The sequence below is a fragment of the Mus caroli genome, chromosome 11 (assembly GCF_900094665.2).
Source record: "Mus caroli chromosome 11, CAROLI_EIJ_v1.1, whole genome shotgun sequence".
NCBI classification, from domain to species: Eukaryota; Metazoa; Chordata; class Mammalia; order Rodentia; family Muridae; genus Mus; species Mus caroli.
In genome coordinates, this window is record NC_034580.1 from 74,443,562 (window position 1) to 74,466,402 (window position 22,841).

At 38.3% G+C, this 22,841-nt stretch overlaps 2 protein-coding genes across 7 annotated transcripts in view; one reads left to right on the forward strand and one right to left on the reverse strand.

Moving 5' to 3' along the window:
- The window catches only part of Nf1 (neurofibromin 1), a 248,756-nt gene that overhangs the window by 161,527 nt on the left and 64,388 nt on the right, over nt 1-22,841 (forward strand). The window lies entirely within an intron of this gene.
- Nucleotides 9,467-12,229, reverse strand: Omg (oligodendrocyte myelin glycoprotein). The gene is made up of 2 exons (XM_021176617.2): nt 12,040-12,229; nt 9,467-11,154 (listed from the first exon to the last, which is right to left on the reverse strand). Exons 1-2 carry the CDS (start codon nt 12,040-12,042, stop codon nt 9,826-9,828), a joined length of 1,332 nt encoding a protein of 443 aa, XP_021032276.1. The 5' UTR covers nt 12,043-12,229; the 3' UTR covers nt 9,467-9,825.

Sequence of the window (22,841 nt, forward strand, 5' to 3'; positions counted from 1 at the left end):
AAAAAAAAAAAAAAAAAAATATAGAGCAAGTATATAAACCCAGCTGGGTTAATGTTGTTCTCTACAAAAAGAGTCACCAATAGAGACAATGTACTTCAAACTATGCCTCCTTCTAGCACAACATTTTAGGGGAGGAGGAGGAGTGTTCTTAAAGTTTAAAGCACATTCTTTTACAATATGATAGAAAAACATACTTGAGCTTTTTTGATTTAAGATGACAAAATACCAAGTTTAATATAGTTTTATTTATAGTGAGGTTTGTTCTTTTTTGTTGTAATTTACAAACAGCCTCTTGCAGGCGGTGGTGGCGCATGCCTTTAATCCCAGCACTTGGGAGGCAGAGGCAGGTGGATCTCTTGAGTTTGAAGCCAGCCTAGCCTATAGAACTAGTTCCAGGATAGCCAGTCTGGGCTATTCAGAGAAACCCTGTCTCAAAAAACAGAAACAAAAAAGTAAAAACTATCTCTTAAATGGTTTTGTAAATCCAATTATGGATTTATTGGATTAAATAAAACCACTTATGATTGCTTTGATGAACTATACTTAAAATCCATTACAGGTCATTTTATGATTTATATGTGAAAATATTTTTCCTAGTTTTAAATGACTCCTTAATTTTCCAATTAATTTGTTTTTTTGTTTTTTAAAAAAACTTGGCTTTTACAATGTGTGTATAAGTTCATACTTAATGGCTTATAGCTTTCTGGTACAGTTTAAAGTCAGGACAAAGACTTAGACTCTTTTATGAAAACAAGAGGGTTGGGTATGGTGGCATAAATTTATAATCCCAACATTGGGTAGGCTGAGGCAGAGACAGAAAATGAATTCAAAGCCAGCATATGTTGTATAGGAGGGCCTCTCTTCCAAAACAACATGAAGCAAGAAAAGATTTGATGTTATCTTATAGAAAAGCTATAGCATGAGGAAATATTAGCCCCTACAGTTCGATGAAATTATTTTTTAGACAGTGACTTCACTTAATTGCCATTGGTATGAGGAAGTACACCTGAATATCGAGTGTCTACACAACAAGCTGGTGAATGGCTGTGGCCATGCGCCAGATAGTCTTATGCTATGTAGTGCTCAGATGTGTTAGTGGTCATTGAGGCTCTGGTTGGCAAATAATAGCTTTCCCAGTGGTTATTGTGGTATATGGCATCTTTGTTTTTCCTTACTGGTGGTTTGGTGTCTCCTCCTCCTCTCTACTTGATAAAAAGCTATTAAATCTGAGCTTATGTTCTGTTGAGGCAAGTATTTGAAAGTCATTCAAATTCCCTCAGCTTTTGAAGTGTTCATTGTGTTGAAACTGTGACTATGGGCAACAAAATAATGCAAAATAAAGGGTTGTGTTTCCTGGTGTGGTTAGTCTGATGACCTGAGTTTAGATCCTCAGAGTGCACAGAGTGGTAGCATTGGCGTACATCTGTAATACTCAACACTCCTATGGAAGGATGGAAACAGGGAGGTATCCTGGAAGCTCAAAGGCCAGTTAGGCTAGCGTATGCAACAGACAATAAGTGATGCTCTGCCTCAAACAATGTAGTAGGTGAGGACCAACTCATGAAGTTACCTGACCTCTGATTTCTATACAGATGTACAGATGTATACACATGTACACATGTGCTTAAAGTTAAGTCATATTTTTTATGAGATAAACAATAAGTCAGCTATTTGAAGTATAACTGTGAATGGGAAACTGTATGCCTCATGAGTTCAATCATATCTCTTTCTGAGCTCATTAGTGATCCAAAATTACTTACACATTAAAAGGTATAGGTATAGACAGATGACTCAGCAGTTACCAATATTTGCTACTCTTACAAAGGACCTAGGTTCAATTCTCAGCACCTACATTGCAGCTCTCAAATGTTTGTTACTCACATTCCAAGGAGTCCAATGCTTCCTTCTAGCCTCATTAAGTATTCGACATGCATGTGGGGCATACAGTGTGGTGAACAAAATACATGCAGCAGAACACTCATGAACATAAGACAGAGTAAACTGTCTGTAATTAAAACACAAATGGTCAATACATTTGACTTGAGTTCTTTCCTTGTGTGTATGTGTCTGTGCAGTTACGCACATAACATGCAGAGGCCAGAGTTGATATTGGATGTTGTTTACCTTGTTTTTTGAAATATGGTCTTTCTTTGGCCCTGAAGCTCACTGATTTGGCTAGACTTGCTGACTAGACAAGTCCCCAGGGTCCTCCTGTCTCTATCTCTTAGGGTAAGTATTACAGCACACTGCTTGTATCTGGCTTCTCATATAGGTGCTGGCAGTTCAAACTCAGATCTTCGTGCTTTCTCAGAAAGCACTTGAATGACTGTACTATATTCCCAGAACCTAACTTATTCCTTAAAATACCCTTGTATAATATTTAAACTACTTTTGAAATCAGAACACAATCAGTTATCAAGGCAACAGACTTTAAGATGACAAAAGTTAATTATGTTCTTTCTGTTAAACTATAGTACACAGCAGAACAAGTCTGCTACTTTGTTTTAAACAGAGGTTTGATTTCTATACTTCGTTAGTAACCTCAACAAATCCAGAGTTGTGACCCAGGGATTCTGATGAGGAAACGTAAGTATGTTTCTCCTGCATTTTGCCACTCAGTTCTTCAGCACATTTAACAAAAGAAAGACAGTTGAGCCAAAATGGCATTTCTTAAAAGCTGAGCTTCTTAAAGACCTCACTTTACACTACAGTTTTTAGTGTGTGAAACAAATGAATCTGCTTAACACATTAATACACTGAGGTGACATTAGCTTTCACTCCCTGGCAGACTACATTTGAGCAGCTTGCCTTACTAATTGTTCAGGAATTTTCAGAATTAATGGTAATTAGCAGCTATCTGGAATTGGCTCACATGTAATTCTACCCTGCCCTGAACTAGTTTTTTTTTTTTTTTTTTTTTTTTTTTGGATGGCAAATAATAGCCTCTCGAGAGCCTTCATTCTGGTTTCACTTTCCCCTCTGAGATGGGTGCTCTTGCTAAGTTGTCCAGGCTGACTTGGAACTTGTAAGTAGCGGATACTCTAAGTACATTCCATTACACTTGACTGCATTCATTCTTAACTTTTCTCTAACGTCCCTCCGGACTTTGCTTTGACCTAAATGGAAGAACTGTAGATTCTAGAGTAGACTCTGCGTGTCCTAAGTAGGTCATTGTTCATGCACTGGTCACATCTTTGATCTGTTCTTGTTCCTTAGAAATTCAGATAAAGATAGTTAATAAAAGAAACTTAGGAGAAATAAAATCAAAACTGAAATACAAAGGATAAATAGGATTGCTAGTGTAAGAAGGGGGACATACAGCATTCCTAAACGTGTCGTGGCCAGAGAGAGAGAGCGTGGTGAGAGAAGCAAAGGAAGTCTGGTTTGCTCGAGCTATGGGACGCTGTATGAGGATGCTAGGTTCTGAGTCATGGCCAAGTTACTGTCCAAAAGAATCATGCCAGTGTGTGAATGTGGCCATTGTATTGTCTTCTCCCGCACTGATTTTATCCCATACGTTTTTAAGTTTGCTTGTTATTTTAAAGATTTTAAGATATTACATTTTATTTTTATTGTGTCTCTCAGTTATGTGGCTGTCCATATTCTCATATTAATTATCACGTTTCCTGTGTTGTAAACAGTCTGCTTGTGTCCTTTGCTCAGATACCTACTGGAAGATTTTTATTATTTTTAATATTAGCAATCTCCTTTATAGTATTCTATTCTAATATTTTTATCAGGTTTGATGTTTCAACATAAAGAAATCAGAAGGTTTGACTGACAAATTTATTGGCAATCTCTAGTTCACTTTGTGGTGTGTATCACATGAATTAAATGTAAAATTGAAGTGTCTTCCAATTTTCTTATTTTTAAATTTTTATACTTTTTAATTTTAATGTGTATGAATGTTTTGCCTGCATTTATATATGTGCACTACATGTGTGCCTGGTGCCCAAGGAGATCAGAAGAGGGTATCAGATCCCCTGAAAGTAGAGTTAAGGATGGTTGTGAGCTACCTTTAGGCCCTAGGAATTGAACTCAGGTTGTTGGCAAGAGCAACAAGTGCTCTTAACCGCTGATCCACCTCTCCAGGACATGGTCTTCCAATTCCCCAGCACTGTACCATTGACTCTTTCCTCCTCCTTTTGCTCTTTGCTTCTTTTTTTCTCCCAAAGTTAACAATGTTTAAGAAATGGTATGTGCTAGGCACTGTTTTAAATGCTGTGTCATCTTATTTTCTTCCTGTAGCTCTTCTACCTTGAGGCATAGAGCTAATATTTTAATGTTACACAACTAATAAAAGCTTTTGTTGGTTGGGCATGAAAATATATGCTTGAAACCCCAAAGCTGAGAGAGGAAGATTGGGAATTTGAGACCAGCCTGGGCAACAGAGTGAGACCCATCTTTAAACATATATACGTATAGGCCAGCAAGATGGCTCAGTGGGTGAAGGTGCTCACTCTCAAGCCTGATTATCTGAGTTTGATCTTCATCAAAGATTGACATCCCAAAGTAGGTCTCTGACCTCCACACACATGCACTATATGATTCAAACACTAATACTCACCCTCCCTTCCTCCTTCCCTTTGTCCTCCCCCATCCCTCCCCTCTCTGCCTCTCAATAAATAAAACGTGGTTAAAAAATATTTTAGGCACACTTGCCAAAACACCCATACAGAAAAAGGTGTGGAGTTCTTTCTTACGTACTCTCTACTAATTGTACTTTACCATTTCTGTATTAATGACTGTCTTAATGTGTGTGTTGAGTTATATGTGTGCCTCTTGGCACATGCTCTGCTACTAAGATGGACTACAGCCCCTCTTCTGTCTTACTGTGATTGATACCAAGGTATATCTAGCATTTCTTCTGGGTTTAGGGGTGGATTTTTTGCCTGTTTATATTTCCAAATGACATAAGTATTTTATGTCCTATTTTAAATTCTCATTGAAGTGCTTGTCAAAAAAATGCTTAATCATTGGCTGGAGAGTTGGCTCATGGTTAAGAGCACCGACTGCTCTTCCAGAGGTCCTGAGTTCAATTCCCAGCAAAAATGTGATAGCTCACAGCCATCTGTAATGGGATCCGATGCCCTCTTCTGGTGTGTCTGAAGAGTGACAGTGTTACTTACATTAAATAAATAACTGCAGTTTTATGGCAACTAGTCAAGATGTGTGTCCTATTCATAGCCTTTGGTATGTTCCAGATACTTGCTAAATTTGGTTGAGGGAATGAATAAATTGGGACATCTGAACTTATTACCTCGCATTAATGTTTTCTACATTCACCCATTTCTGTGTGGATATTAGTTCTTTAGCATTATAGTTTTTTCTTATAGTTTTCTAATTATTTTGACCAACATATGAAGAAGTCATGTACATCTCCACATTTATTTCATTAGTTTTTTTTTTTTTTAATTTAAGGTTATGTTTCTGAAAGTGTTTCCCGGGTATCTTTTCAATAAGCAATTTATCCGTTAAGAATAAATTTAGGGGGCTGGTGAGATGGCTCAGTGGCTAAGAGCACCCGACTGCTCTTCTGAAGGTCCAGAGTTCGAATCCCAGCAACCACATGGTGGCTCACAACCATCTGTAATGAGATCTGACTCCCTCTTCTGGTGTGTCTGAAGACAGCTAAAGTGTACTTACATATAATAAAAAAAAAAAAAAGAATAAATTTAGTAGTCAGGTAGTGGTAGCGCACGCCTTTAATCCAAGTACTCAGGAGGCAGAGGCAGGTGGATCTCTGTGAGGCTAGCCTGGGCTACGGAGTGAGTTCCAAAACAGCTAGAGCTAATCAGAGTAACCCTGTCTAGAAAAACAAAACAAAACAAAACAAAAAGAATATGTATTTAGTTTCTTATTTAACTAAATTATCATCTGTTTGTGTGTTGTTCTAGAATACCCAAATTATGGGTTTTTTTTTAAATTTAAATGTACTATTTTTCTTTTTTATTTATCCCTCTATCATTTGTTTGTTTGTTTGTTTATTAGATTTTGTGTATGACTACTTTGCCTGTAGGGTATATATGCTTACCATACATGTGTCTGTTGCCCACACGTTCGGAAGAAGGTTTCAGGTCTCCTGGAACTATAGTTACGAACGGCTGTTGTGAGCTACTTTATTGATGCTATGATCCAAAGCACATATGTGGAGGTCAGAAGACAACTACATGAAATTTCTTCTACCCTTGCATAGGTTCCAAGGATCAAACCTAGGTCTCTAGGATTGCATACTAAGCCTTATTACCCATTGAATCATTCTCTTCCTATCGGCCAAGTACTGTTTTACAGGGTGGCTAAAGGTGCAAGCTCTCTGTTGTGCAGCTGAAATTTGCAGTTGCTTATCCTCTTCAGGGGGCTTTCACAATGTTCTAGTCTTTACTAAAATGGATGTCTATGAGACATAGTTAATGCCAAGTAAATATTTTTTCCTCCGTTCAAAATGAAACCAACCAAATAAAAATATTGTTTTTGTCAGTATGATGTAAACTGGTGGTTTAGTATTCATTGATATCATTCCTTAACTAGTTCTTAATATTTTTTTTTTTGGAGACAGGGTCTCTCTACATAACCCTGTTTATCATAGAACTTAGTGTGTAGACCAAGCCAGTCTTGAACTCACAAGGATCCACCTGCCTCTCTCTGCCTTCCAAGTACTAGATTAAAGGTATGAACCACCACACCTGGCTTTTAATTTTCTTTATACATAATTTCTCTAGTATAACCTTATCCAGGATTTTATGTGTTGCTTCTCTGACTTCTTTGGTATCCATTATAGGAATTTGCTGTCGATTCATGGCATCATTATACAAGATTTAATAGCACATGTGAATGGCCAAGACACTATTAAGGCTTTTTGGGGATTATGTCAGGAGAAATACTATAATGTCAACCAATTTCCTAGATGAGGAGACTAGCTTAGAGCAATAAGTTGTTTTGTTAATTGTACAGCTAAGAAGTAACAGAGGTAAATTACTTACCCAACAGAATATAGCCTCAGGGGTATGTGTACATATTAATACAGAATAGAGACTCTTCGACTTGGGATGGACTTACAGATCAATAAACATCTTTGTTATTTGATGACATCCTAAATTAAAAATGTATTTAATACACCTCACCAATTTATATGTACTTAAAACCCTTAAATGACTATAATTGGCCAAGACATTTAACAAAAAAATTGTCATAAGTCATTTTACATGCTGACGTATACCTGTACTTATATGTATGTACATAAGGAAGAGATACTGAGGAGTAACATTTTAAAGTATTTGAGGGTTAATAATACAGTAACATTTAGAGATGAGCCCTCTTTGATTAGTAATGATTCAAATATCAGTTCCTTAGAGGGTAAGGATTATCTAACTGTAAGGCTAGGTACTTCTTCCTAAGAACATGATCAATGTAGTTGACAGATGTTGTACTTGTAAATTTACCAAACTTATCTTCTGCATTTTGCAGACATGTTAGTCAGGACAGTTTAATCCATGGGTACTGCTAATACTATAATCCATAATTATACTTTCTTGTTATTGTCTCCATTGGAATTCTAAGATACTAAACTTTTGGTATCCACAACTTAAAAGTTGTGTGTAAACAATCTCGTTTGTGAAACTCAGCATTTCTGTTTAAAAAAACAAAAGAAATCAACTCAAACTAGTATGTTTGATACTGGTAGTGAAGATATTAGATCATTTTGGAAAGGAGAATGGACACCAGGCCCATTTGGAGAGGTAATGCATTTTAAAATCATTTTAGGGGCTTTTTTCATGGTAAGATTGCTTAGTACAGTGAGTCAAGTTTATAGAGGCAGAAAAATACTCAAAACTACTATAGAGACATTATAAGAATGGATTTTTATTAAAAATATAACTAATTTTTCATGAGCTTAGGCCTTTTTAAAAAAGAGAAATGTTTAGGACAGGCCTGGCAGTGCTTGCCTTTAATCTCAGCCCTTGGAGGCAGAGGCAGGTGGGTCTCTAGGACTGGGAGACTAGGCTGGTGAGCACAGGGAGTTTCAAGCCAGCTATACAGTGCTGTACAGTGAGACCCTGACTCATGACAACAGCAAAAAAGGTATGGAGAAGAGGAGTTTGGTAGAATGTTACTTTCTGGGTAGAGGTGTTTTACATGGCTGAGAAGATGGCTCATTGGGTAAGAATCCTTGTTCTTCTAGCATGAGGATTGGAATTGAAGTCCCCAGCATCCATGTTTAAAAAAAAAAATGAGGCATGGCTGAATGTGCCGTACCCCAACGCATGTGCATTAGAATTAGGGTGATAACAGACAGATCCAAGAGCTCACAGCCCACCTAGCCTGGCCAAAACAGCAAGCTTTATTTCAGTGAGAAACCATGTCTCAGGCCAGTAAAGCAAAGTGCAATGGAGAAAGATAACAGATACTTCCAATCTTACATGCATACATCCCACACACATATACACAGGCAGGGCAGGAGGCAATTGAGCTTTTAACCCAAGAAAGAAAACTATATGGATTTTTTAAATTTTTAAGAAAAAACACAACTTCTTCACTCTCCCCAAATTTAGAAATGCTTGAAGTTATATTCTTTTTTTTTGTATCTCACAAAAATGAGTGCCTCCTTTGTAGCTTACCACCTTTGGACATTGTAGTTTGCACATTAATTTAGTTAAGTCATCTTATGTTGATTCTAATTCATTATGTGAAGTACTTTTATATTTTGTCCAAAATTCTTGGTACTTTATTCTAACTGGATCCCGGTGCAGTTGATTTGAAGTGTCTAATCTGTCCCCTGCCTAGCTTCATTGTCAGTCTACTTTATTAGAAATTCCATGGTTGTAGGACTGAAGGAATACCACCCACTCCTCACTTCTCTCCATCCCACAGTCTCCCTCAGAGTGACCCAAACTGTTAGACTCCATGGTTTTAGCCCCAAGCTAATCTTATTTTAAATTTGGAAGATCAAATTATAATTTCTGGTCTTATAAAAGACAAATTTCTCATTACAGTAGCAGTAAGATTTTAACTCTGTAAATATTTAACTTTGATTAATGAATGATCAATTAAATATACAAGAAAACTCTTTAACAAGTCCTTAAATGGAAACTTTTTATTCTTTTGTTTTTAATACTTTTCTTAAATGCAAAGCAAAGTTAAATTTTCCCTGTTAAGATGCAAAGCTAAGTGCCTCCTAGCCTTTTGAAGAGCAGTTGTCCATTATATAATCTGCAGAGTAGCAAGAGTCTCTCAGAAGCAGGACATTGTTTAGATTGAAAGCAGTTCTGTCTTGTGTGTAAAACAATGATGTGGTGTGAGCATTTATTTACAGTGACAGCCTTGGTTTCACTTAAGTGGCAAAACCCTTTTGAGTGGCCCACGTTTCATTCACCTTAAAGGCTTCATCTTCCCTACAGCAAAAGCTGTTAGTTCCTCTTGATTCTGCTACATGGTGTTATGATAATGTCTAGAGACCACATGACACAGCCAGGAGCATAGGCCTTTTATTTTGTCCCAGACATTTGACAGTGTAAACATACATAAAATACATATTAAAGTTTAGATGCTCTTTATAGTTTGTGCAATAAGTTGAAGCCTTAAAAAGAAAACATTTCATTAAAAAAAAGTCATTAGTTTTACTTAAGACAGGAAAATAGCAGCAAGTACCAAGACATTGTGCACTTCTTTTAATTAAGACAAATTACTTCATTTACATCAGAGTCAGAAATATAAGACTGGCTTTCTTGAATACATAATATAGCTTGAATCACTGGTTAGATAGGGGCACGTTTTCCCAACTGTACATCATGGAGGAAGGTTCTCCTTCGTTTCAGAAACTGCAGACCCTCAGCCTGCCAGCATGACCACAGCATTGAGCATTAAAAGGAGCGAGGCATTTACTTTCCAAGCACTAGCCGCAGAAGGTGGCTGAGTCTTTACATTTGCAGTGGTTTCTTCCCTCCGTAAGTTAAGGGTTGTGCTTTGTTGAGGCATTTCAGAGAAGTTATTTGGCATGCCACTAGTTATGCTGAGGGTCACGGGGGTTGGGGATGATTTTGTTGCACTGGTGAGGCTTGCATTTGAACTCATTCCATCCTGGAGGTGAATAGTTAGAGTTGCAGCTGCTGCTTCATGGGAATTGGTCATTTCTGTGGGTGTGTCTTCTGGGTAGGCCACCAAAGCCCTATCAGTGCTACTAAAAGTGGTATCTTTGCTTAGGGTGACACCAAATGTGGTTTCCTTTCCTCGATATTGTCTGGGTGTTTTGGTCACTTTGGGTTGAGTTACCATACTCAAAGAGTTAATGGTGTCCACTGTCTGCATCTCACTCATAGTAAATAAGCTTGAGGTAAATCCAGGAGGTGTGGGGTACATGCTCTGTTCCTTTAGAGAGGATACTTGCTTAGAACAAGGAGTCCCTATCACATGGGCTTTCGTTTCCATCACCCACTTCAATAAGTAAGTAATGTTTTGTTTATGGTCACATGACCACCTGTTATTATGAAGAGTTATCTCTTGCAACTGCAAAAGTTGGTCAAAAGACCGTTCTGGAATGAATGTAAATTTATTGTTGTGCAGGTAAAGATGTGTGAGATTTGTCAGGTTTATTAATGTCCCTGGAAGGATTTGTGTCAGTGAGTTATTAGACAGGTCCACGATGTGCAGTTTGGAAGGCATGTTGGTTGGAACTGTCCAAAGTTTGTTACTGCTGAGGTTAAGAACCTCAAGACTTCTTAGGGTATTTTTAATGAGAACAACCTTTTCCAGCATATTCTTAGAAACATCCAGGTATTTAAGGTTCCACTGATAAGCAGTATCAGATTTGTCAAGAAGTTTAATATTGTTGTTAGCAGCAGACATGTTCCAGAGAGACCGAGGTAACTGAGCAGGCAGACTTTCAAGCCTGTTGTTTGAAATATCCAGGGTTCTCAGATTGGTATATGGGGTTAACTGGTTATGCAGATCAGTAAAGTGGTTATAAGACAGGTTTAAATGTATAATGTTCTCCTGCAGTCCAGGTGGTAATGTAGTCAAGTTTCTGCCTGAACAGTCCACATGCCTGTGCCTCTCTGTGCATGTACACTGGAGAGGACAAATGCATAAAATGCCAGGTGTGAGAAACAGAAGGATGAACAGGCAGGAAGACATTTTCAATATCTGATATTCCATCAAAGCCTGAAAACAAACAGATACATCCTTCTTTTAATATGCAAATTCACCCTCAGCATCTGCATGGGTCAGTTAGCATTCAGCAAAATTTTCAATAAACCTCCTTGTTGTTGAGTCCTTTTATAATTGTTCCAGTGATTAAACTAACAAAGCTGCCCTTCATTTATAGTCCAAATGCCTAATCCTTCAATTGGGGCTATGTGGTGGGTGGGGGTGGGGGAACTGGGGGAGAAAGAGAGACAGACAGACAGAAAGGCAGAGAGAGAGAGAGAGAGAGAGAGAGAGAGAGAGAGAGAGAGAGAGAGAGAGACTCTCCTACATTTTTTTCTCTATTTTTATCCTTTAGTATATTCATCTTGTTTATCTTCTCGGAGCCTTTATATGATAGAATGGCACTGTCTGCAAATGAGGAGTTTTATAGGCTTACTTAGGCTGTTACTATTTTTGATAATGTTTTTGATTCAGAAAAAAAAATGGCTGTCATGTCTGTTTTTCTTAAATCTCTGCAGTATTGTAAGACACAATATGTTTGTAGTTTGAGACGTTAAAACAGATTAAAACAGTTTTTGAAATTTCATCTTCTCATGGATAACTATATCCTGGTAAAAAACGTTTTAATGAACTTGGAAAAATCAAGCCTGATAGCGTACATTTGTAAAATGATTTTTTTCCCTTATATTTCAGTACCAATTTTAAAGGAAAAACAATGTATGTCTTTACAAAGTGAGTGGACATGAAAATGAAAACCTCGGCTATTACTGCAGCAGGGTTTGGTGCATGCACTTGTTATTGAATCTATTCAATCCTAACATTAGCTTAAAACAAAAAAAAAATGCTAAAGAAAAGGAAATATTCAAAATCCGTCTTTTACCAATTTAAACAACTGCTTACCATATTGTCGTCTTCACTATCAGTATCTCATTTTCTCCAGGAAACTTGCAGCTTAAAGGTCGTCTTGTTGTGGGAGTCGGAAGGGTTTCTGGCTGTGGGCTCTGCTTGCCGGCTCAGCTGCATTGTGTTGCTGTGAGCCGAAGCTCTGCAACCACCTGATCAGCACCACATAGGAGGACTGCAGAGCTGTCATTGGTGCTGACTCAAATTTATTGCAAGAGGTGCATACGCAACAAAATGGACTTTTTTTTTTTTTTTAATTTACAGCCCAGAGAGTGCCTTACATAGCTTCAGTTCTCTGTCGGGTAGAATACTTCATGCAAATTAGGGCTGGCCTTTACTTCTGTGTATTTCTCTGAGTTTAGGTTGCACATTTAACATTTGCTTGCTGTAATTTTTCTTAAAGCCTCTACATTCTTTCTATGTGTTGAAAAATATTCTTTGTGAATTGATTTCCAGGATATTCATTGAACTATTTTTAATCTCCGCATTTTTATGTTCTTTTAAAAAACAGTTCAATTGTCTCATAACCTTTTCATATGTATGTCATGCTACATATTTATGTCTTCCTCCATCATGGTTATTATTATATTTAATTTGCTTTTCGAATTTATCAGTCACTTACGTGTTTCATCTTACCTTTTAGGAAGCACAGGAATACTTCAATATGATTACTTTGTTTTTGGCTTCCTGATACAAAAGATCGTTTGACTAATGCTGCACACAGGGCACCTGTGTTGTCGTCACAGTCCCCTTCCCCAGCACATGCACACAGTCCTGCCTTAGTGACAGTGATCAAATAAGAACAAGCCACATGTAAAATATGGATGCTGGACTATAAAACAACACCAGCCTAAAATACGTTTCACTGTGTCTTCCTGGCTGGCCTGGAATTCAGAGAGATCTTCCTACTTCTGTTTCTCAGTGCTAGAATTAAAGATGTGCACTACCATACCTGGTAGATACTAGATATTTTGTTTTGTTTCTTCTCTTTTAATGTTCTACTTTTAATTACCAGTCAAATGGTAAAATAATTGTTTACATTTTATGTATTTGAGTTAGATGGAGTTGTTTGGTTTTGATTTTGCTATTTTTTTTTTTCTTCCATGAACTTATTTTGGATGGTATGGATAGAGTATTGCTTTCTCCAGAGGTATTGTTGGGACTGAACAAAAGATAATTAATTTTATTTTTATGAATAACAGTATCAAAGCTGGAGTAGCAGCACACACCTTTTTTTTTTTTTTGGTTTTTCGAGACAGGGTTTCTCTGTGTAGCCCTGGCTGTCCTGGCACTCACTTTGTAGACCAGGCTGGCCTCGAACTCNACTCACTTTGTAGACCAGGCTGGCCTCGAACTCAGAAATCCGCCTGCCTCTGCCTCCCGAGTGCTGGGATTAAAGGCGTTCGCCACCACGCCCGGCTCAGCACACACCTTTAATCCTAGCATTCAGCAGGTGGAAGTAAGAAGGCCAGGAATTGAAGCCCCGCCTTGATTACACAGCAAGTTCAAGGCCAGCCTAGAATAGATGAGACCCTGTCTGAAAATATAAAATAAAATGCTGGACATGGCGGTGCTCACCTTTAATCCCAGCACTCAGGTGACAGAAGCAGGGAAATCTCTGCCCATCTGAGGCCAGCCTGGTCTACAGCAAGTCCAAGACAGCCAGGGCTACATGGAGAAATGCTACCTCAAAAAACCAAAATAAACAAAACAAAATAAATAAAAACTATTACTTTCCAATTATTTATTAAGTGTTTTATATTTAAATGTTATCTTTCCCAGAAAGTCAATAGACTTAAAAATATATGCAACAATGTTTGTAAAAGATGAAACTATAATCAAAATTTTTGTAAAATATGACTAGATTCATGGTATTTTAAGTAGACTATATAAATAATCAGTTGAAACTCAAACCTAATTTACAAAATGACCATTTATCATAGGAAAGAAAAGGAGAAAATTAAGATATACTTATTATGAAATTGTCACCATATAAAAACCAGCAATTATTAGTATATTACATTTTAAGTAATACCTTGAGTTGTCTCCTGCTAAATCTCATGGGCTGTAGTTTTATTTGTGTCTAAAAAGGAATTGATGGAATTGAAATCTATAGCTTATCTTCTTAGAAGAGAGCTATCTTGTAGGAGTTTACCTTCTAGGTAAAACTAGTGTTCCTCAAAAAGGATCTACATTTAAGCAGTCTGCACCATTAGTGACTGCTATTGGCTCAGGGCTTTATTACCGCTCTACGTTGAGTGTTCATTTGGACTTTAGATTCAGTGTATGGATTTCAGAATTTCGTCATCAATCATGATCCCTGAAAATAATGTTTGAAGTACTACGTTCAATTTGTTTTGGGGGTGAGAATGGTTTGCTTTTGACAGCATTTCATGTCAGCTCATGTATCCACCAATACAGATAGGACTAAGGATCAATTTGCCAAGCCTTAAAATCTCTCTTAGGAAGACTCATTCTACCATTATAGAAGTGGAATTACCTATGTGAATTACACTGATAAGTTCTGTCATTTGAAAGAAAAAATAATTAATTAATTGTTTCAAAATTAATTCAAGCTTAGTCTGTATTAGAGACTTTTTGCTAGCACTGTAACAAAATCTCTGACAGAAGCAACTGCAGGAGGAGGAGTTGCTCATGGCAGGGAAGACATGGGCACTGAAGTAGCTTGGTCGTGCTGGCACAGGATCAGGTCATATCCAGTGGCAAATGAGAAGCAAAACCAAGCTCTAACGGTCAGAGCTCACCCCCAGTGGCCTTAAGACCACCAGCTCTTGCTCTAAGGGTTTAATAACCTCCCCTCAGCACTGTCCACACACATTAGGATTGGATTCTGCTATGCATATAATGTTTTTCATTTCAAATTTATTTTGTATTAAAGATGACCGTGGGTACTCAAAAAGAAAAAGAGGTTGACATTTCAGTGTATTTCAAATGTAGCAATTGTAATGCTGTTAAAGGCTTTGAGAAGATTAAATACTATATTATGTGTTTTTGGTTGTTTTGTTTTTGAGACATGTCCTATAGACCAGGCTAGCCTCAACTACCTGCCTTTGCCTCCCAAGTGCTGGGACTAAAGAATCATTTTTAAAAGACAAGTATTTGTTACAACTTATCTTAGATGCTATACAGAAGCATTAATTATAATTTAGATAGGTTCACCAACTTCACAAATTATATCTATTTAGGCAACTGGTTTAGATTAAGCATTAATCAAGTTGACATTTCATTTGTATCCAAGGATATATTGCTCTAGCATTGGGACACAGCAAACCTCCTGCTGTAGTAGTAACTATAGGCATGTGTATATGTACATGTATCTGTCCAAGCTTGGAAGTTGTTGCACAACGGTCCATTAGCAGGAAATGCTTATGTCTCAAGCAGTTTGGAAAGGGATGCTCAAGGGTAGAGGGGTGGCTCAGTGTGCAGCTGTCAATGCAACCTAAGTTATGCGCTGATATACCTGCATAATAGGTAGTAACCACTCCAGTGGACCTACATTCTTTTTTTTTTTAAATCAATTTACTTTTTAAAAGATTTATTTATTTAATGTATATGAGTACACTGTAGCTGTACAGATGGTTGTGAGGCATCATGTGGTTGCTGGGAATTGAACTCAGGACTTCTGCTCGCTCCGGCCCCACTCGCTCTGGCCCAAAGATTTATTTATTATTATATGTAAGTACATTTTAGCTGTCTTTAGACACACCAGAAGAGGGCTTCAGATCTCATTACTGATGGTTGTGAGCCACCGTGTGGTTGCTGGGATTTGAACTGAGGATCTTTGGAAGACCAATCAGTGCTCTTCCCTGCTGAGTCATCTCACCAGCCCTCAATTTATTTTTTTAAAATATTTTTATTAGATATTTTCTTTATTTGCACTTCAAATGTTACCCCTTTCCTAGTTTCCCCTCTGAAAATCACCTATCCCCACCCCCTCCCCCCTCTCCCCTGCTCCCCAACCCAGCCCATTCCCATTCCTGGCATTCCCCTATACTAGGGCATAGAACCTTCAGAGGACCTAGGGCCTCTTCTCCCATTGATGACTGACTAGGCCATCCTCTGCTACATAAACAGCTAGTGCCACATGTGTTTTCTTTGTTTGGTGGTTTAGTTCCAAGGAGCTCTGGGGGTACTGGTTAGTTCATATTGATGTTCCTCCTATGGGGCTTCAGACCCCTTTAGCTCCTTGGGTACTTTCTCTAGCTCCTTCATTAGGGACCTTGTGCTCTGTCCAATGGATGATTGTGAGCATCCACTTCTGTATTTGCCAGGCACTGGCAGAGCCCCTCAGGAGACAGCTATATTAGGCTCCTGTCAGCAGGCTCTTGTTGGCATCTGCCATAGTGTCTGTGAGTTTGGTGGTTATTTATGGGGTGGATCCCCAAGTGGGGCAGTCTCTGGATGGTCGTTCCTTCAGTCTCTGCTCTGAACTTTGTAACTCCTTCCATGGGTATTTTGTTCCCCCTTCTAAGAAAGTTTCTGAGTGTCTGGGCTAATATCCACTTATCAGTGAGTGTATATCATGTGTGTTCTTTTGTGATTGTGTTACCTCACAATCCTCCAGATCTATCCATTTGTCTACGAATTTCATAAATTCATTGTTTTTAATAGCTGAGTAGTAATCCGTTGTGTAAATGTACCACATTTTCTGTATCCATTCCTCTGTTGAGGGACATCTAGGTTCTTTCTAGCTTCTGGCTTTTATAAATAAGGCTGCTATGGACATAGTGGAGCACGTGTTCTTATTACATGTTGGAGCATCTTCTGGGTATATACCCAGAAGTGGTATTGCTGGATCTTCCGGTAGAACTATGTCCAATTTTCTGAGGAACCGCTAAACTGATTTCCAGAGTGGTTGTACCAGCTTGCAGTCACATCAGCAATGGAGGAGTGTTCCACTTTCTCCACGTCCTTGCCAGCATCTGCTGTCACCTGAGTTTTTGATCTTAGCCATTCTAACTGGTGTGCCGTGGAATCTTAGGGTTGTTTTGATTTGCATTTCCCTGATGATTAAGGATGTTGAACATTTTTTTAGGTGCTTCTCAGCCATTTGGTATTCCTCACTTGAGAAATCTTTGTTTATCTCTGTTACCCTATTTTTTTAATAGGGTTGTTTAGTTTTCTGGAGTCCAACTTCTATAAGTTTCAGTGTCTCTGGTTTTATGTGGAGTTCTTTGATCCACTTAGACTTGAGCTTTGTACAAGGAGATAAGAATGGATCAATTTGCATTCTTCTACATGATAACTGCCAATTGTGCCAGCACCATTTGTTGAAAATGCTGTCTTCTTTCCACTGGATGGATTTAGCTCCTTTGTCAAAGATCAAGTGACCATGGGTGTGTGGGTTCATTTCTGGGTCTTCAATTCTGTTCCATTGATCTACCTGTCTGTCACTGTACCAGTACTATGCAGTTTACTTTTTACAAAAATAATTCATTTATTTTTTATTTCTTATGCATTGATGTTTTCCTTGCATGTATGGCTGCATGAAGTTGTAAGATTCTCTGAAACTGGAATTACAGGCAGTTGTGATCTGCCATGTGCTTGCTGAGAATTGAACCCTGGTCCTCTGGAAGAGCAGCCAGTGCTCTTAACTGCTGAGCCATCTCTTCAACCACCTTTATTCTTGAATTGATCAAACTGATTGTTCCTGTAATTAATTGTGAGCCAAAGTACTGTTATTGAAGTTCTGTATCCCTATTTTTAAAAGTTTTGTATCCCTATTTTTAAAAGTTTTGTATCCCTATTTTTAAAAGTTTTGTATCCCTATTTTTAAAAGTTCTGTATCCCTATTTTTAAAAGTTTTATTTGTTTTATTATTGTATTGCGTGACTGTCTTACTTGCATGTATTTCTGTGCAATACATGTGTGACTATTGCTAGCTAAGGTCAGAAGATGGCATTACATCACCTGGGACTGTAGATACAAAAGGTTGTGAGATGTCTTCTGGGCACTGGGAGTCAAACCTAGGAACTCAGGTCTCCTGGAAGAGCAATAGAAGAAAATTTTCTCAACCACTGAGCCATCTTTCCACCCTCAGCATCTCTTTTCCAAAATGCTTGAAACCAGAATTATTTCCAAGCTTGGAATTATTAGATACATTTATAGATATGTAGACATACGTGTCTATTGAGAGTATTCTTTGGGTGATCTCAACTCCCCCCAATTTTTGAGCACTCAGAAAATTGTAGATTTTAGATTAGGATTGTATAGTCTTTAACACAGTTACCTTTTTACTGAATTTCCTGCTGACAACAGCAGAATAATAGTATGAACTAAAGCATTGTTGAAGCATAGAACTGACAAAAACAGAACTGTATTAACATTCAAGTCACTTTACCATCTTTAACCAAAAAAAATTTTTTTACTTTATTCTCAACTTTTGCCTTTTCATTTTTTAAATCTTTTGTTTGTTTGTTTGTTTATTTTAAACTCCAGATTTTATTTCCCTCCCAGTCCACCCTCCAACTGTTCCACATCCCATACTTCCTCCCTGCCCCCCCCCCCCGTCTCCACAAGGATGTCCCCACCCTCACCCACCATACCTCTAAACTCCCTGGTCTTCCAGTCTCTTGAGGGTTAAGTGCATCTTCTCTGACTAAACCCAAACCCAGCAGTCCTCTGCTGTATATGTGTTGGGAGCCTCATATCAGCTGGTGTATGCTGCCTGGTTGGTGGTTCAGTGTCTGAGAGATCTCTGGGGTCCAGGTTAATTGAGACTGCTGGTCCTCCAAATGGGTTACCCTCTTCCTCAGCTCTTCAAGCTTACCCCTAATTCAACCACAGGGGTCAGCAGCTTCTGTCCATTGGTTTGGGGCAAAAATCTGCATCTGACTTTTTCAGCTGCTTGTTGGGTCTTTTGGAGGTCAGTCATGATATGTCCCTTTTTATGAGCGTTCCATAGCCTCAGTAATAGTGTCAGGGGAGGTCTTGGGGCCTCCCCTTGAGCTGGATCCCACTTTGGGCCTGTCGCTGGACCTCCTTTTCCTCAGGCTCCCCTCCATTTCCATTCCTGCAGTTCTTTCAGACAGGAACAGTTATGGGTCAGAGTTTTGACTGTGGAATGGCAACCCCATTCCTCACTTGATGCCCTGTCTTTCTGCTAGAGGTGGACTCTACAAGTTCCCTCTTCCCAATGTAGGACATTTCATCTAAAGTTCCTTCCTTTTGAGTCCTGAGAGTCTCTCACCTCCCAGGTCTCTGGTACGTTCTGGAGGATCCCCTCCCCCAACCTCCTATCTTCTGAGGTTGCCTGTTTCCATTCTTTCTGCTGACCCTCAGGACTTAAGTCCTTTTCCCCCACCCAATACCAGATCATGTTCCCCTCCCCACCACCCCTTTTCTCTCCCAGGCCTCTCCCTCCCCCCATTGTGATTGCTTTCTTCTCCCTCCCAAGTGGGACTGAGGCATCCTCACTTGGGTCCTTCAGCTTGTTGACCTTTTTTAATTCTGTGGACTGTATCTTGGGTATTCTGTACTTAAATACTTGCTATTATTATTATTATTATTTGGCTAATATACATTTATTAGTGAATACATACCATGCATGTCCTTTTGGGTCTGAGTTACCTCACTCAGGATGATAATTGGTTCCTCAGAAAATTGGAAATAGATCTACCTGAAGACTCAGCAATCCCACTCTTGGGAATATACCCAAAAGATGCCCCACCATGCCACAGGGGCACATGTTCCACTATGTTCATAGCAGCCTTGTTTGTGAAAGCCAGAAGCTAGAAACAACTCTGATGTCCCACGACAGAAAAATGGAGACAGAAAATGTGGTTCATTTACACAATGGAATACTACTCAGCTATTAAGAATGAGTTTTGCAGGCAAATAGATGGAACTAGAAAATGCCTTTCATTTTTAAAAACTGTGTGTGTGTCTGTGTCTGTCTGTCTGTGTAATGTGAGTGCCATTATGTACATGTGGAGGTGAGAGAATATTTTGGAAATTAGTTTTCTCCTTGCACCATATATGTGGGTCCCTGGAATCAAACTTGTCTTCCAGTTTGGCAGCGAGTGCTTTTACCCCCTGAGCCAGCGAGTCTCCTTCAGCCTCTCTAGAGTGTTCCTGACTTATCTACTTGCTTTCTGGGAATGTTTGACGTTGTTATTATATCCCTGGTTTTCCCATACTGTTCCTAACAACATTGACCTAACTGCTAATTTGTCTTATGGAAGAGCAGTCTGAAAAGGACAGTCACATGAATGCAGCTATATGACAGACCCGTCATGGTTCTGAAGTATCTTTCATTGAGGAGGGACAGTCAGTTTTGTACCCAGAATTATTTGAAGTCATTCTTTTCTGTTTGTCATAAACGTGGCGTAATGTTAAATTAATATCTTTCAGCTTCTAGTATTTTAGTTTTTATGGCTGATTAGTCAGAATACTGTAACTGTGTATATAGAGGACTTGTACTACTCAGGTTTGACCCCTCCAGTCTTTTTTTTTTTTTTTTTTTTTCTCCTATTGGTGTAGAGAAGAACTGCTTTCAATTCATTTGCTTGCAGTTACATCTTAATTCTTTAAAAAAAAAAACAGATTAAAATATGTATGTGTATATCATATATTTTTGTCTTCTCATGTAAAAGTTTGTGTGATGAATTGTTCTATATTGTATTCTGTTTTTCTTATTAGTTCATTTTAAAGATAACTCTATTTCAAGAGACATGGATTTGTCTCATTCATTTCTTGTTGCCTTGGGGAATATACCTTAGTGTTTTTGATCTGACTTGTCCTGGAAGGCATCTGACTTGTTCCCATAATTCCATTATTGCCAATAATGACATGCTGTGACCCTCATGCTTGAAGAGTTTCATATTTTACCAGTAACTTTTTAAAAACTTTTTTTTGTCTTTTTGAGATAGGATTTCTCTATGTAGCCCTGGATGCCCTGGAACTCACTCTGTAGATCAGGCTAGCCTCAGAGACTCACCTGCCTCTGGCTCTGAGTGCTGTGATTAGAGGTGTATGCCACCATTTCTGGCCTTTATGTATATTTTCAAGAATAATCCATGTATATTTTTTCTTCTCTGGATGTGTTTATGTTTTGTAAAATTTTGTTGTTTTATTTTTACTGTCCACTATCCATTTCTGTTATCCATCTTTAAGAACTTTCTTAACATTTATAGGTTATTAGTACTTTGTCTTGATTTAACTTAAAATTTCTCAATTGTCTTGTGTTTGTCTTTTGACTTTTTAATACTGAGTTATATTTTGGTTTTGACATTTGAAAATTTTCTCTCTTGTTTTTGTTGCTTCTAGACTTTGAGCCTCAGCTAGGAAGATGTTTGCCCATGTTTGGATTATAAAGGGGTTCAGCAGCATCTTCTTGTATTGTGTCCACTCTATGATGTCTATTTAGATCTTGTCTACTTAACGTCTATTCTAAATGTGAAATGTGGATCCAATTTTCTTTTTCCTAATATCCATTCAGTTGTCTCTCCAGCTCCTCCATTGGCTACTGTACTGTCTAGGAGGTATTTCTCAGTACCCGTTTTTTCAAGAGGTCAGTAAGTGAGGTGCTGAAAGGAACAACTTTGGAAAGAGCCTTTTAGGCCCACAAGTGAGATGAGAAGAGGTGGATGATTGGCATTCAAGCTGCTGCATCTAATTCCTCTAATTCTTAAATACAAGAAATTCTCAAAATTCCTGAGTGACTGCTGCAGTGTAAATTAGCCTTAAAATCATATTTGAAGACACATGTGAAAAATTTTATTGTGGATGACAGAAAAGAACCAACGTAATAAAATGAAAAGCCATCACGCTTGAAGTGGGTGTTTCTGTAGATAAAAAAGTGTTGTCAGTAAGAGGTGGCTTGTAAGAAGGTAAGTACTGTATGTAAAATAACACTTAAGCCCAGTGTGATTTAAGGTGTTTTAAAGGTCACACCTTTCATCACAGAGACTGGGAGACAGAGGCAAGTGCATCTCTGTGAGTTTGAGGACAGTTGGTCTATAGAGAGAGTGCCAGGGCTACCAGAGGAATCCTGTCTCAGAACACAAACAACAACAACAATAAATTTACATGTATTTATAATTATGTATAATTGTTTATTAATAGTTATATACTAAATAATAATAATAGTAGTAGTACTATGTAGTAGTAATAGTAGCAGTAGTAGTAAAACTCCACTGCCCAAGAACCTTCTTGTTTTTATTCCACATGGGATTTTTAGTATTTGAACATTAATGTTACCAATAAATACTATATTCTATCCTGAAAAGTACCAAAATCTGTGCTCTAAGCAACTGTCCTTTCTTGGACTTGTAATAATAATAAGAGAAGGATGTGCTTGTTGGGCAGATGAACATTTCTATAGCCCCATTGACATCTGCAAAAGGTAGGCCAGTACCCACTGACCCCTCCACTTTAACAAAAGTTGTGCCCACTTTTGTTTTGAGTGCCTCATACTCAACAATCTTCAGGTGATGATTAAATTTCTACATTTACAAAAGGTGGTTGGGGCTGCAGTGATGGTCAGTAGTTTAGAGAACTTGCTGCTGTCCTAGAGGACCAAGTTCAGTTCCCAGCACCCATGTTAGGCAGCAGCTCATAACTTCCTGGGACTTCAGTTCAGTATCCTCTGTGGTCTCCACAGACACCCTCACACAGGCTGGTATCCTGCATGTGTGGGAAGGGACACACACATACAGCCAGCCCACTTCTATTTTTTTCTCCCATCTTCCGTATCATTTGATTTTTGTCTAAGTGGTTACTTTATGCTTCCCTAACCTTTTAGAAACATGTTTACATTTTGGGGACAGTGAGATGGG